At 35.5% G+C, this 16,546-nt stretch overlaps 1 protein-coding gene across 1 annotated transcript; it reads left to right on the forward strand.

Annotated features, from left to right (window-relative positions):
* The first annotated feature begins 1,774 nt into the window (after positions 1-1,774).
* LOC121430194 (protein PFC0760c-like) lies at positions 1,775-2,824 on the forward strand. Its single transcript, XM_041627472.1, has one exon. It carries the CDS (start codon positions 1,775-1,777, stop codon positions 2,822-2,824), a length of 1,050 nt encoding a protein of 349 aa, XP_041483406.1.
* Positions 2,825-16,546: the final 13,722 nt, after the last annotated feature.

A 16,546-nucleotide genomic window follows, 5' to 3' on the forward strand; every position in this document is an offset into this window, starting at 1 on the left:
TGCATCATATATGTATAGATCAATACCAATACGTATCAATTATAATTATAAGTTAACTACAGACAAATTATAGAAATTTGTACAAAAGTATTAACAATAGCTTGGTTGGAAATGAGGGGATCCACTAAAATAACTGCTTATAGAGCATGGATCCCTAAGATCAACCAACCAATCATAACAAGTCCATCAATCCAACCAATGCAAGTTCATCCAACCAACCAAAAACAAATTCATTTTCATTATCCATTATGTATATAACAAAATATCGTACCTCTCTCTATCTTTCTGCTCATTCTATTTTCTATGCAACTTTTATTGTAAATTAAGTATACCCAGTATTTTAACTTAAGTTTGCATGTATTTTTTATCGTTGCTTCATATTTTCAATGTAACAGGACCGTTTTGAAAAACAGTGTATTTCATCTAAACATGTTTTCCTGTATAAAAATGTTTTAATGAATAAATACATTAGTCAGTGATTTGTAGACCAAGTTAATTCTTCTGATGTCATGTTGTTTTTGTATTGTTCATAGTTATGTGAAATATGTAAAAATAAAGCCAAACATCAAATATATGCCCACATTATTAGCAAATATTTCGTTTATTATTGCTGTATAACAATGAAAAATATCACGAAGTGAAACGATTTCAAATCAGTGATTTTTTTTTTACATTTCCACAAGGTCCAGTGCCACATAATAAAATGGTCAAATAATGTATTTGATTATTTATTATTCAAGCATGGTAAAAAGCCCTCGTTCAACTAATGGCTGGTTTTCAGGAAGGCCGTACAATATACAAACAATACAAAAAATAAAAATCATAATAAAGTGAACTACACTCTAAAAAATGAAGTGCTAATTTAGCTCTTAAAGAGCGTGTATAGTGACTGCACTTCGGAGTGCTGATTTGTCTAGTTCAAATTTGAACGAGAAAAATCAGCACTCCGAAGTGCAGTCACTATACACGCTCTTTGAGAGCTAAATTAGCACTTAATTTTTTAGAGTGTAAGTAAAACAAAAACTTATATACAAAACCTAACATGGAATGAAACAAAACAGAAACAAAATCAATACAGAAAATATTAACAACATAACAAGAATTGGATTTAAAAAGGGGTTAATAAAAATCTCAGGACGTATTTTTCAATTTCAGATTCAAATAAATTTAGATTTGGTAAAGTGCGAATATGTTCTGCCAATGAATTAAACTCAAGTGTGGCAAGATAAAGGCTGCTGTTTCGTGCAAAGTCTGTTTTGGATTTTTTAAAGTTTATTCTAATTATTGGTGCTTAAGGCTTATCCTATTACATATAAAATACGGTAAAAGCTCATGTAATAACATAAATACTAACACGTGTTTTTTTATCTAAGGAAGTTTGACTCTGCATTAATAATGCTGAACAAAGAATCAAATTTTAGCTCATTGAATTTCAGCAGGGCAGAGATTGCCGTTATACATTATTATGTACAAGCATACGTGGAGTGCAAATAAAAAGCATGGGATAACATTATTATGAATAGGTTAAATAAATGAAAACTAAATGAATTTGGGACTTTGGCCTCCTTCATGTCATTAGACATGTTAGAACCAGTAGCCATGATTATAGTCCTTGTTCAGACAATAAAAATCATTATTTAAATAGTTCAAAGCAAACACATTATTCAGTTTTCAGCCGATATCAGCTGAACCAATATGGCAACACTGATAGCACATTTTTAATCGGCGCCACTATGTGTTACTTATTTGTGATTCTTATGGCGTTCCATACTTCATGGTTGACTCGGTCACGGTAATAAACTACCTTCACATGATGACTGATGATATCATCTTACATGAGAATGAAGGTGACACAGTGATTGATGATAACATCTTACATGAGAACGAATGTGACAAAGTGAATGATGACATCTTACAGGAGAATGAAGGTGACATGAGTGATGATCACATCTTACATGAGAATGAAGATGACATGAGTGATGATCACATCTTACATGAGAATGAAGATGACACGAGTGATGATAACATCCTACATGAGAATGAAGGTGACACAGTGAATAATGACATCTTACATGAGAATGAAGATGACATGAGTGATGATCACATCTTACATGAGAATGAAGATGACATTAGTGATGATGACATCTTACACGAGAATGAAGATGACATGAGTGATGATAACATCTTACATGAGAATGAAGATGACATGAGTGATGATCACATCTTACATGAGAATGAAGATGACATGAGTGATGATGACATCTTACATAAGAATGAAGGTGACATGAGTGATGATAACATCTTACATGAGAATGAAGGTGACATGAGTGATGATAACATCTTACATGAGAATGAAGGTGACATGAGTGATGATAACATCTTACATGAGAATGAAGATGACGTGAGTGATGATAACATCTTACATGAGAATGAAGGTGACATGAGTGATGATCACATCTTACATGAGCATGAAGATGACATGAGTGATGATAACATCTTACATGAGAATGAAGGTGACATGAGTGATGATCACATCTTACATGAGCATGAAGATGACATGAGTGATGATAACATCTTACATGAGAATGAAGGTGACATGAGTGATGATCACATCTTACATGAGCATGAAGATGACATGAGTGATGATAACATCTTACATGAGAATGAAGGTGACATGAGTGATGATCACATCTTACATGAGAATGAAGATGACATGAGTGATGATCACATCTTACATGAGAATGAAGGTGACATGAGTGATGATCACATCTTACATGAGAATGAAGATGACATGAGTGATGATCACATCTTACATAACAATTAAAGATAACACGAGTGCTGATAACATCTTACATGAGAATGAAGATGACATGAGTGATGATCACATCTTACATGAGAATGAAGGTGACATGAGTGATGATGACATCTTACATGAGAATGAAGGTGACATGAATGATGATCACATCTTACATGAGAATGAGGGTGACATGAGTGATGATGACATCTTACATGAGAATGAAGATGACATGAGTGATGATGACATCTTACATGAGAATGAAGATGACATGAGTGATGATCACATCTTACATGAGAATGAAGGTGACATGAGTGATGATAACATCTTACATGAGAATGAAGATGACACAATGAATGATCACATCTTACATGAGAATGAATGTGACACAGTGAATAATGACATCTTACAATGAAGGTGACATGAATGATGATCACATCTTACATGAGAATTAAGATGACATGAGTGATAACATCTTACATGAGAATGAAGGTGACATGAGTGATGATCACATCTTACATGAGAATGAAGATGACATGAGTGATGATGACATCTTACACGAGAATGAAGATGACATGAGTGATGATCACATCTTACATGAGAATGAAGATGACATGAGTGATGATCACATCTTACATAACAATTAAAGATAACACGAGTGCTGATAACATCTTACATGAGAATGAAGATGACACGATTGATGATAACATCTTACATGAGAATGAAGGTGACATTAGTGATGATCACATCTTACATGAGAATGAAGGTGACATGAGTGATTGATGATAACATCTTATATGAGATTGAAAGTGACATCAGTGATGATCACATCTTACATGAGAATGAAGGTGACATGAGTGAAAGTGACATGATATCTTACAACATCTTACTTGAGAGTGCTGGTGAAATGATAAGGGACATCTTTCATGATACCATGAATGTAGATAAAAGTGAAGTTGATTCATCAGTTGATCTCAATAACATGTCTATACAGGGGAACAACAATGCCAAAATATTAGGTATAACTAAAGACATCATACCTAACACTGAACATGATCTCTCAGGTGACACAGTGATTGATGATAACATCTTACATGAGATTCCAGCCATAATGTCGCAGCAAATTGTCAACGCATAACGTCACATGTCGCAACGCATAATGTCGCAGCGGTATTTTCTTCAGGACTCGAGCTACAGATAAGATATAAATGATGCTTTTACCAAGTATTTCGAGACACGAGAAAGAGAATTAAAAGATTTGGGAATCAGGATTACTCTTTGTATGGATATTTATCGGTTTATTACCATTTCGTCTACTGCCTTTTTCCCCACTATCGCATGGACTGATATCATTCCGTCTACCATTAGTTAGTTAAATATTAACACAGTCCAATAACCATTTCGTCTAATTACCATCTCGTCTAATAGCCAGTTGGTCTACTAGCCGTTTTGTTTATTATCATTTAGTCTAATTGTATTTTTTTCAATTGGTCCAATATCCACTTTGTCCAACATCATTACGTCTATTACCTTTTGGTTTAATAGCCGATTGGTCTAATAACCACTTGGTCTACTCTCATTTCGTCCATGTTCCATTTGGTCTAACTTCAGTTGGTTCGCTATTACTTTGTCTAAACCCATTTCGGCCAACAATCATTTGGTATCGTTGCTACGGGTCCAATCACAAATAGGTCCAATCACTGGTATTTTCTTCGGGACTCGAGTTACACAACTAACCCATTGATATTGTAACACGCCTCTCGTATTTCGAACGACATCAAAAAATTGATATAAGGATCATACAGGATAGACAGTCCTATTCGAAGAGTCATATCGAAGTTGATAGAACCTTGAATTCAATCAATCAACCAATCTTCTGTCATGTGTACTCAATGGGCCAATGATTCCTTTGAAAGCAAGATAACAAATACTTGCAATATCAAATTTTAAACATGAATGGGAAAACACAATTTTTATTTAATATCCATACATTTTAATGATCTTTTGTAATTTTAATTGTTTTTATTGCCTTATCAACTACATACTTTTTATTTCAATATATATAAATGTTGTTGTTTTTAATGTTTTAAACAGACCCGTAATTCTCTCAATTGTTTACATGAATATTCCAGCCATAATTGACAGCGAGTGATGCTTTTAATTATGGACCTACTACAACCTTGGATTGTTTGATTGATTGATTGAATGTTTTATCGACTGACTGACTGATTGTATGATAATGTATTTTTAAAAAGCAAAAATCAAAGAATGTAAAATCATCATCAAACGAAACAGTGTTTTAGTATTCGCGCTCAGTCGACAAGGTTCAAGATGATTTAAATATAAAACAGTAATACTTTATGTGATCTCATCCTTAGCAAAATCACAAAATCAAGCCGATTTGCGTGAATGCATGGTTCGACCTGCAGTTTAATTAAAAAAATAAAAATAAAGAACCATAAATCGAATGTCCTGGAAAGCTTGTACAATTGTCTATCACCGCTTTATAATTTTGTAAATTTGCATCGTACACTCTACACTTTACAATCCGTGTTTCGACTTTAATCATATAGGTGTCAAGGTCTTTTTTCTTTTTGTCTTGGAAAGACAGTGAACAGGTCATTATGCATTGATTTTAGTCCCTTTGCAAACGTAATTGGGTCAAATCATATGCTACATCTATGTTAGGTTTTAAATAAAACTCAGTTTTTGCTCGGTAATAACAAGTGGAACGCTTCTGGTAGTCTCACCTGCATTAAACGATTCAAAGCAGTGCTAAATTAAAAAACAACTACATGTATTGAAGAATTGTTTAAAAAAACACCATTCACATGATAATAAATACTATATTCATTGACCCTTAATGACTTTTGAGCTTGCCTGAAACTCATGCACGATGTTCAATGATACTTGATTACTCTTAATTGTCTAAATTTCATGAACTAGATCCATAAACTTTCAAAGTTATGATGGCAATTCAACAAAGCCCTCAACATGACAAAAGTTCGTTGACCCTAAACCTTTGACCTGAAACTCGCAGGATGTTCAGTAATACTAATTGTTTTTATATCCAAGTTTTTTTAAATTGAACCCTAAAGTTTCTAAATTATTATGGCAATTTAACAAATACCCCCAACATGACCAAAGTTCGATGACCCTGAATGACCTTTGACCTTGATCGTGTGACCCGAAACTCAGTCAGGATGTCTAGTGATATACCACTCCCGATATGTACAAGTTTCATGAACTAGATCTGTAACCTTTCAAAGTTATGACGACATTTCAAAAACTAAACCTTGATTTGGATGTTGAAGACTATAGTCTCGCTCTGCTATGCAGGCGAGACAAATAATGCCTCTTCTTCCGATTATCATGAGAAAATTTTTACGGCATAAAAGGCTTTAAAAATTTGCCCCATCATTAAAGCCATAACTTGAAGGAAAATGCCTTGAGATATAAAATTATCATTGAAAGATTGAGGCTTCATGGAGGAAATAGAAAAACCTTGTCAGGTCAAGAAAATTTATCGTAGCAACGCAAATAATCCGCAGTTTATAAATACCAGGCGCGGATCCATGTAGGGGTGAGTGGTAGGTGCGGTCACACCCCCGGCGTTGAACAAAAACACAAAAAACATGAGAGGACCTCAAATTATTTGGGAATGATAACCTTCTTCTTGGGGGTTGTCTTTTTTCTGGAGACCAAATACTCTTCTTTTGTGAGTAATGCTTTTCTTTTTGCTTGTCGAATTTCGAGTACAAAAATGCATCCCCTAAAAGAGATCCCGAACAGATCACCAACATGATATTTACGTTATCAGGCATTTCCAACTGTGTTTTCAAGGAAATTATTTGATTGCAATCAAACGTGCAAAGGCGTTTTCAATTAAAATCGACGTAGTTATTTTCAGAAACGGATTCATTCACCGAATCTAAGAACCTCTCGGTATCCCTAACCGATCTAAGCAGAGTAGAAGCATAAGGATCAGCGGGAGTGGAAAGTGGTTCTGGAATAAGATACCCATCTTCACCGGGTTCACTCCTTCGATACATAGGACTTGCTGGTGATGTATCCAGTGTCGGGGTTACGACGTACTGGAGGATACTGTCATCGCGGAAATGGTTTCCCGCGCCGGGGTTCTGCTGGTTAAAAGTGATCGCCAGGCCCCGTAGGTTGGATGCCGCGCACGTCAGAGGAGCGTTAGAAACATCGCGAGCACCCGTACCTTCTTCTTGAGTCGCATCGTCAGCTCGGCCAGTTTCTCGTATGTCTGCATAGTCGTGGTATAAATGCCAATCCGCATAGTGCTGGGGTGGAGGTGCTGCGCTGTGATGACCGTGGCTAGAAGTAGGAGATCGATGTTGGACAACGAAGCGATGTCGTCTCAGTGAAAGCAGTCCCATTCCGACGATGAGAGCGATAGCGATTGGTAGTGAGATGTAGAGGTACATCCAACCTGTCAAATGAGTGAAAACAAGTTCATAAGATGATAGCCCGGGGGGCCACTTCCATTTACGAGTGTATACCATGCGCGACCATGGGTAGAAAAGCACCCTAAGCACGTGTGTTCCACATTCTGAAAATGCACCCCTTAACAAGTACTGGCATGTGAAACCCTACCCTAGACAAGTATTGGGAACAAAACGATACTCTTGGCGAGTATTTCCTGAAATGGACCCCTAAACAAGTACAGGACTATATTGATTGTTATGTCACGGATTTAGTATGACCCCACCTTCCACACTTCGTGCAAATCGGACTCTAAACACGTAATGTTGAGGCAAAAAGGACACCCTTTATAAAACATTTCAATTTATTTTATCATCCCCACAAATTTTACCCTAAACACGTAACTTCCCTTGCAAAAACCCTTATCACGTTACATACGTAACGTGCCCTATCGTGAAAAAGACATCCTTTTACGTGTTTTTTTTTTGGTCGCGCATGGTATCCACTCGTCAATGTAAGTGCCCCCCCCCCCCCGGATGATAGGCTTATTGCATTTCTATTCCTGAGTTCTTCCCCAAGTCTGCTCAGTGTACAAATATAAAATGTGTTCAAGGCATTGGTTTATAATACAAATTTCATATTAAAAAGAAAATCCTGGACTTGATGCGTATTATATTATCCAATTACATTCATTAAATTAATTTTATTTCTACTTTTTAATATCACAAACAATATAAAAAACATTTAAAATTAAACAAAATCGTAAATTAGGCCTCTGGATGGAATGGGATAACCTTGCTTTTTTTAATATAAAGAACACATGAATGAATAAATATATATACTAATAGCTAATGTAAGAGCAGTTTAAACAAACTGGACTATCTAAAGCCGCCCCATCAAGTAGATGGTACTTTAAAGGCTTTGTATTTTCGAGTGCAATTTTCATAAACTAATTTATTTCACAGACAAGGGTGACAAATTGGTCATATTTTAAAAGGTCGAGCCAATGTTAAAACAAATAAAACACTTCAAAGTGGATTTACAGTTTACTATTTCCACTCGTATTATATCACTGAGGTTATTCTGAAAATACATGGGAACGCTAAAAACAATCATCTTGGTTAATATTACCTATTATCACTATATTGATATTATTGATATTACCATCAGTGTTATATTATTGTCATGGTTCGTCGTAGTAGTAGTATTAGTGTAGTAGCAGCAGTAGTAGTAGTGGTAGCAGCAGCCGCAGCAGCAGCAGTAGTAGTAGTAGTAGTAGTAGTAGTAGTGGTAGCAGCAGCCGCAGCAGCAGCAGTAGTAGTTGTAGTAGTAGTAGTAGTAGTAGTAGTAGTAGTAGTAGTAGTAGTAGTAGTAGTAGTAGTAGTAGTAGTAGTAGAAGTCGTAATATTGCAGCTAGCAATAATTATAATAGTAGGCCTATGATAATACAATTACAAGGATATGAAAAATATAATAATTATCAATAATGTGGGTAAAAATGATAATGGTAATAATTACGATGATGGAAAAAGAATGGTTATACTAATTAAACACCAATTAATAATTCGAAATAAATAATAATGATATAGGTGAAGGCACAGTTATTACTGGTTAAACTACCCACCATTTACGTGTTTTTCGTTCTGTCTGCAAAACTCGTTCACTGATGTCTGAATGGTCACTAAGAAAAAAATGATATGATACTTAGTTCCGTTACGCCCTAAGGGCTATGATGTGTAAGATATGACATAATTGTGTTTTATTACAGAGATTGCGATGTTACGTAAAGGTAAAGGTATTTTGATCAGAAAGGTCCCCTATTAAAATACAATATGACAATAGCAATGTCATGGATCGGGATGATGACGTGTTACACGACTCGCTCTCTATCCTTGAATCATGATGTCGTGATAACAATCTGCTACTCAGCCCGAGGAAATGCTCTACCATGCAGGTAAGAAGATATAGTAGTCTGGATAGACAACTTCCGGCGGAAGTAGGGGGGATTAACATAATTAAGTTTAATTAATTTTTTAATTAGGTGTGTGATGATTTAATGAGGTCATAAACGAAGACTTCTTCTTTATTTGTAAAGGGGAATTAACATAATTAATTTTGAATTATTTTTTTAATTAGGTGTGTGTTGATTTTAATGAAGTCAGAGACGAAGAGTCATTGTTTATTTGTAATAATGGAAGAAGAAAATGAAATCTATTACAAGAAAGCATCATTCGTAATGTAATGAAGGGAATGGAATATTTTTTCAACACTGTCTGAGACAAAGCGGTCAAGTTGGAGATGGAGATTTTTTGTAATGTGTGGAGAGTAGGGATTGATTATGGGACAATAGAATTAGGGTAGTGAGTTGGTCAAGTTCACTCTTTTGAGTGGGGATTTTGGATACAGGCAGATGTTTGCCAAGCAGCTGATAAGTGCGTGTGGGGTCTTGGATGCCGACAGGTGTTTGCCACCCAGCCTTATCTTTGTGGGGTCTTGCATGCCGGCAGGTGTTTACCAAGTAGCCTCATCTTTGTTAGGTTTTGGATAAAGCTATTAAAAGCCAAGTAGTTTTCAAGACATCTGCAAGAAGCCATATTGTAATTGGATAATTATGAATTAACGGTGACCTCGTGAAACACTTGGTTAAGGTGACCATAGGGATGCATCATTGATTAGTGGCCCTTGATGGTCATGAAGTTAGAGTGGAATAGTATTATTGGTTACACAGTGAACCTAATTTCAGGGGGTCGCTTACAATATTTAACATTCTTGTTTCCACGGTTTCATGCAGGATAGCTGTCACCCAATCGGTACGTCTCATTCCGCCATTTTGCCACCATTTTGGCGTTGCAACGTCTACGACGAAACATCAGCATCGTCATGATCGTGGAGTTGCGGGGGGTAATAAGAGAGTTTAGCTGGAATCCACTTCATTTCTTCATATTATTCGAGCAGTGTGGCGTTGCGGCGTCTAACGGCGTCAAAAGAGTGAACTTGACCAACTCACTACCCTAATTCTATTGTCCCATCATTAATCCCTACTCTCCATACATTACAAAAAATCTCTATCTCCAACGTGACCGCTTTGTCTCAGACCATGCTCAGACAGTGTTGAAAAAATATTCCATTCCCTTCATTACATTACGAATGATGCTTTCTTGAAATAGATTTAATTTTCTTCTTCCATTATTACAAATAAACAATGACTCTTCGTTTATGACTTCATTAAAATCAACAAACACCTAATTAAAAAAAATAATTTATGAATCAATTATGTTAATACCCTTTACAAATAAACAATAACTCTTCGTTTATGACCTCATTGAAATCAACAGACACCTAGTTAAAAAAAATCAATCAAAATTAATTATGTTAATCCCCCTACTTCCGCCGGAAGTTTTCTATCCAGACTACTATATCTTCTCAGGTTTGCTTCAAGAAAATCGTCAGTTCGTAGTTCTTTTCTGCGCATGATCAAAATATTATACGCATGATCAGAGGAAGGTCATTTGTACTAAAGTGACATGGTGGTTTAAAATCCAATGAGATAAGCACCAACTATATGATGTCTTGATTATTCATATATTCTTTTGAATTGTGGTTTTCATTTACATCCACAAAAAAGAACAGTGCGTCCACGAACGACTGGTATTTCACAGATTGCCAAGTACATTATGCAACATGCTAAGAGATGCATTCAAAGTAGGAATGCAACAAATACCTTCATAAAGTGTTCATTGGTGTGCTATTCTAGCCACCTAGTCTATTTAATTTCTTCATCCTGCTGTGTAAGGCAAGCTTACGTACTATCTTGCTTTGAAATCTGCCTATCACAATGAAAGAAATGAAAGGTCATTTGACCAAAATTGTCCATGAAGTAACTACGAAGTGGTCTATTCCTCCGCCAACTCAAGTGAACCTCAATAATGAGCGGCTGCGTGCTGCCAACGGGATAAAGTGCTCGGGGTGATCATTCAAGGAAATCTTAAGTGGGACGCTTACATTCATGACATTCATGACATCTTTAAAATTTTACTCTGTACAAGTTCATGTAATTCAGCCTTTGGCTGCTAATTGAATTTTTATCACAATAAATACCATTTATCTATATCTATCTACCTTAAGCCTCCCTCAAGCACGGAATGGGCCGAGTATCCAAATATTAAAATTTGTATGAAACTTTCTGATACCCAATTACTACGTAGTAATACGATATGAGAAGGCTAGAGACATAGAAAAAAATAACATAACCGAAAGAGGGAGCTAATTATTATTTTTTTAATCATTTTAAATTTTAACACAGAATCAATGGTTGAGAGAGGGTTATACCGCATTTGTAGAATATGAATATTAGATGTAACAAATAACATTTTATACACTGCAAAAACTGCGGTGTTGATATAATACCAGTCCGGAATATGTCCACACCATAGAAGTATTGAAACAACACCAGTTTGGAATCAAGCTGATGCTGTTTAAATAACACGTAACAGCTTCACTGCTAAAGCCAGGGTAATTATGCTGCATATACTGGAGAGCGCTTAGAGACTTCTGACAAAGTAAGTATTAAGCGCTATATAAGCAAATATAATTATTATTATCATTAAATACCAATTGGTGTTGTATAAACACCTATCTGGTGTTAAACCAAACCAGACTGGTGATGTTTAACACGTCTCTAGTGTGGACATAATACAGATTCCAACACCAACAAAAATCAACAAAATCAACACCAGAGCCTGTAGGTACTTCACAGTGCATTGATATTAGCCTATTTGCCACCAGATAGCTCAACTGGTTTTATTCTTTCTCCATACAAGAAACATGAGCAAATATCTCAAGAATTGAATAAACAATCAGTACCCATTACATTAACATATCTATGAATAACCCTTAAAAAACTCTCTTTCCCCGATCACCCTCTTTTATTTTTTTTCATATTCTTCATATATAATGATATACTCATGTAGATCACCTTCAAACAATGTCATTGTTGTTCCGCATCCTTTAGTGTCCCGGTCCCCTGGGCAAGAATGTCCACAAATACCATCTTCCCATACGATGCAGGCTTTCTCACAGAGACCATAGCACTTAGAGCCATTGAACATAGTCATCAAAGGATACCCCTCTTCTTCACTTCTTCCCATACAGCTCGTTAAACTTGGCTCAACAGACAAGCTAAAGTAGTGGATGCCTTCAAGACAGAGCGAAGAAAAACAAGCCTGGGCGATATCTTCTGCAAAACAAAATGATGAATTGGCCTTTACAGTTGAATTATTATTTTCATCAACCAAAAATGTGACCGAAAAGCTGTAACGAAAATTGTTCCCCGCGCACCACGAGTTCCCTGAAATGTCCTCACTTTGGACAAGGGTAGCTTTGCGTTTGATTCAGCGCGGTTATTTGGCCCCATCCCTGCTTTGGAAATTAAAAATTGCAGAAAGATAGAACTCCAAAATCGGTTCTAGAAATGTTGAATTGTGAGTTCACGTTCTTTTAATTTCAATAATTAAGAATATTGGATTAAAAGCTTGATCCACACTAAAAACGCTCTTCATTTGTCTTTATCGATGAGACTTACGGGTAATAATGATGATGATAGTGATGATAATAATAAAATTAATTCTAGTAATAATAATAAAGCATTTATGAAGCGCTTAATATGCATTGTTTCTAAGCGCTGGATACATAGACAAAATAACTACATGCCAGCGAAAAATGTAATATCAACTTAATACCGAAAATTAAAGGAAAATACATAAAGGATAAATTAACAAATTACGAGGAATATAATACAAAAAACAAAAATGATATGATTTGCTACTGATTAAAAAGGTAGGTTTTCATCCTTAATTAAGGATTTGGCTTAGGATAACCAAATTCTGTCTTCGGCATTTCCTCCTAAATCATTTTTTAATTTCAAAATTTTGTCTTTAAGGGCGTCCCCAAAATTTCATAGTAGCAACATTTTTGTAAAGAAATGCAAAGCTTTAGAGAATATGGATGCTGCCGTAGCAATGAAATGATAAATTTATACACCGATAAAACTCACACAAGCCATCAGTTTTGTTAACAAGGGCACACACAATTACCAAGAGTCTGTATTTTGAAGAGCACTGTTGATTAAATGCTTTGCATACTGGACACTGTAAAAAAAATATTGGGTAAAATTTTAACCAGTACGAGGGTAATTATGTGTCAACCAATTTTGGGAAGCATTTTACCCAATGCGAGAAGCATGATGTCCAGTAAGGTTAAAAGATAAGCAGCAATATCTTTAGAATGGGCAAAATTTTCATCACACTAGATAAATAAAAATGGCCCAAAAGAAATGCCTAATGTTGATTGGACACAATTACCCTCACTTTTACCTAATATTTTTTTAATGCATAAGGTTTCCATCAGCCTATCAGATTGAATGCTTTCAATAGCTTTAAACTATTATTACAAATTTGTTATTAAAACACGTTTTATGAAACGGGGCCCAGATCTTACCTTCATTGTTGCCTTGACACTGTAGCTGATTGGTACAAACCACTGAAGATGTGAATACACGAGAAAAAAGGACTGAGAAAAGGATTAGCAGCGTATGCATTCTTATCATAAATAGCAATGTCTGTGACAATGACGAGAGACACGTCTATAAGCACTACCAACTTTCTGTGATCAAAATCAGGTCTGGTGGAAATCTTCAAAGGAATTCCTGGATAGAGATTCAGATTGAGCAGTGATTCAAATTTCGCAAGAATTACCTATAGCGCATAATTATATCAAGACGCGCCTTTTCTTGGACTGGAAATAATGCCAATGTTCTGCATGTGGTGCTTTGATGAAAATCATAAAGCAAAACTACTGCTTATGTCTTTATTGGTGCTATTAATCAAGATATAAGAGGTAATTACAAAACGACCTTACTTTTGAAATGGAGTGACCGAATATAGAAAATACTCCTTGCGAAGTTCTTCACAAAGATAGAGTTTATGACCATGATTACCGTACTTTACAGGTTTCTATGAGATGACATATATCAAAATAAAACATGAAAAGATACATGTACATATTTGTCGGTCTTAAAGGTGAAGGTCCCCCTTACAAAAATTAATAAAAGTACTGATTCGTGAAGGTTTGAGGAAAATAAATCAAAGATTAGGAAAGTTATTAGATTTTTGAAATTTTATTTGTGACATCATACGAGCAGCTACCCCATAATTATGACATGTAATATAAAATGTATAAATTTCATCTGTTTAAATGGTTCATGGTAACTCAGTATTTTTTTTCTTTGATGAGCGAATATGGAATTATTTGTCAGTTGGTAAACTTGAGGGTACAATATTTTTTTTTTATTTAAGAAAATGATATTTCGTTATTTTTTAATCACACAATATGGAAAACCTGCTGACATATGACGTCATAAATCACAAATAAAAAATATTAACCTGTTAAATCTATGATAGATTTCCTAAAAATCATTTTAAACCATTTTTCTGCTACTTTTACAATAAACTTTCTGTCAGGGTGAATTTCGCCTTTAAGTGTACTCGGTCCCTTTAATAGTCCTAGAGTCATTGTAGTATGTAGGTCTTAATTAATATATGATTTTTACGTCGATATTTCCTAGTGGATAAAATGAAAACGCTCTTAAACTTTGACATATTTTGAAGTTCTTTTACCAGTAGGCCTATACACAGACCTAGTATTACCGTATATTAGTAGTGAATCATTTCTGTAATTACTGCCCCCCCCCAAAAAAAAAAAACACTATGGTATTCTGAATTATCAACAATTACCAGGGCTATGTGAACGATTTTTCATAAGGGGGTGCGGGATTGAAGGATGTTTCGTCAGAAAACAAAAGTTACAACAAAGGGGGTGAGGGTTCACTCCAAAATTAAAAAAAAAACGATAAATAGTTTTCGCTTAAACACAATGGAGATTTGGGTCAAATGCCTACAAAAAAAAATATCTAACATACCAATCAAATTTCGAGGGAGTGCTGCGCTTGGGTAACACCGTAACACCACAGGCAAGCATCCCATAAAAATCTTGGGGTGTAGGCAACCCCAACGTAAAGGGTCATGGAATTTGACGGGTAATTCGATTTTGCCCAGTAACATTTTAACATGTCACAAATGTAGATGTCAACTCAAGTCAGCAAAGAGGGACACCACGAATTGACCCCTGCTTTAAGTAATATATTTACAGTTTTAAAAAAAATCAAATTCATCCGTAGCCACAAGGCAAGTATTGACCACATGGTATCCAGAACCTGTACATAGCTTATGGGGCAAATTACCTGGCTCGAATCATTTCATGTGTTTATTTCATTCTTGCGAATAATTTTCCTTCAATCTATGCAAAAGTTGGCCAATATTTTTCCATAAGTACTTTGAAAATGTATCTTTTTTTCGATTTACAAAACTAAAGAAGACCTTTAAAAATGCGAGTGAAAGGAAACTTGAGAGTGATTAATTATATCCTGGAATAAAAGTATGTCTTCATGTCGTATCAGCAGCAATTGATATCTATCAAAAATTTGGATTTGGGATCCATGATTCGCGTGGGCGGAAATCCCAGGGGTGTCCCCTACCCAAAATAGTAGGGAGGGGGACACAATATCAAATGCCCCTACTATTTTCGGTCTATTATGATGGGAAGAAAAGAGATTGAAATTTAACTTGTAGTTTGGACGAGATTATCTTATTTGGTGATAACCTTTTTTTTTGCTTGTCAAATTTATTTTGGTCGAAATGACCTTAAATTTTGGGTGATAAGCTTTTTTTTTTTGCTTTTCAAATTTTCCAGCCCCTTGTCCCCCTACCTTTGGAGACTGATTTCTGCCCTTGTTGATTCGTCAAGTATGGTAAAATACCATCCGGGGCCTATTTCATAAGGACTTTAATTTTGGTAACTATGCGAACGGACTGTAACAACCATGGGAAGCTTGTTTTTGATTGGCTACTGAGTTCTGTTACCATGGCATTTGCCATGATTGCAAAGATTCCATAGTTGTAACTCTTTATGAAAACGGCGGGGAAATCGGCTCCAGGGGCCCGTTCAACGAAAGTTCCCTAATTACAGCACAACGTCATCTTTATGGAAACTAAGACCAGACGGATGTGCTTATTAAGTTACAATATTATTCAATGCGTCTGCATTCTGTCCAGTCAGTCTACACGTATATAATCAAGCATGGCTCTCATGAAATGGGCTCACGCTTTATGTGCTTCTGCATATCCATGCCTTATTTTTTTTCTCTCTTCATTTTCCAAAAAAAAATATTTTAACTTCTACAGACAAAGA

The sequence above is a fragment of the Lytechinus variegatus genome, chromosome 16, assembly GCF_018143015.1.
Source record: "Lytechinus variegatus isolate NC3 chromosome 16, Lvar_3.0, whole genome shotgun sequence".
Lineage (NCBI taxonomy): Eukaryota > Metazoa > Echinodermata > Echinoidea > Temnopleuroida > Toxopneustidae > Lytechinus > Lytechinus variegatus.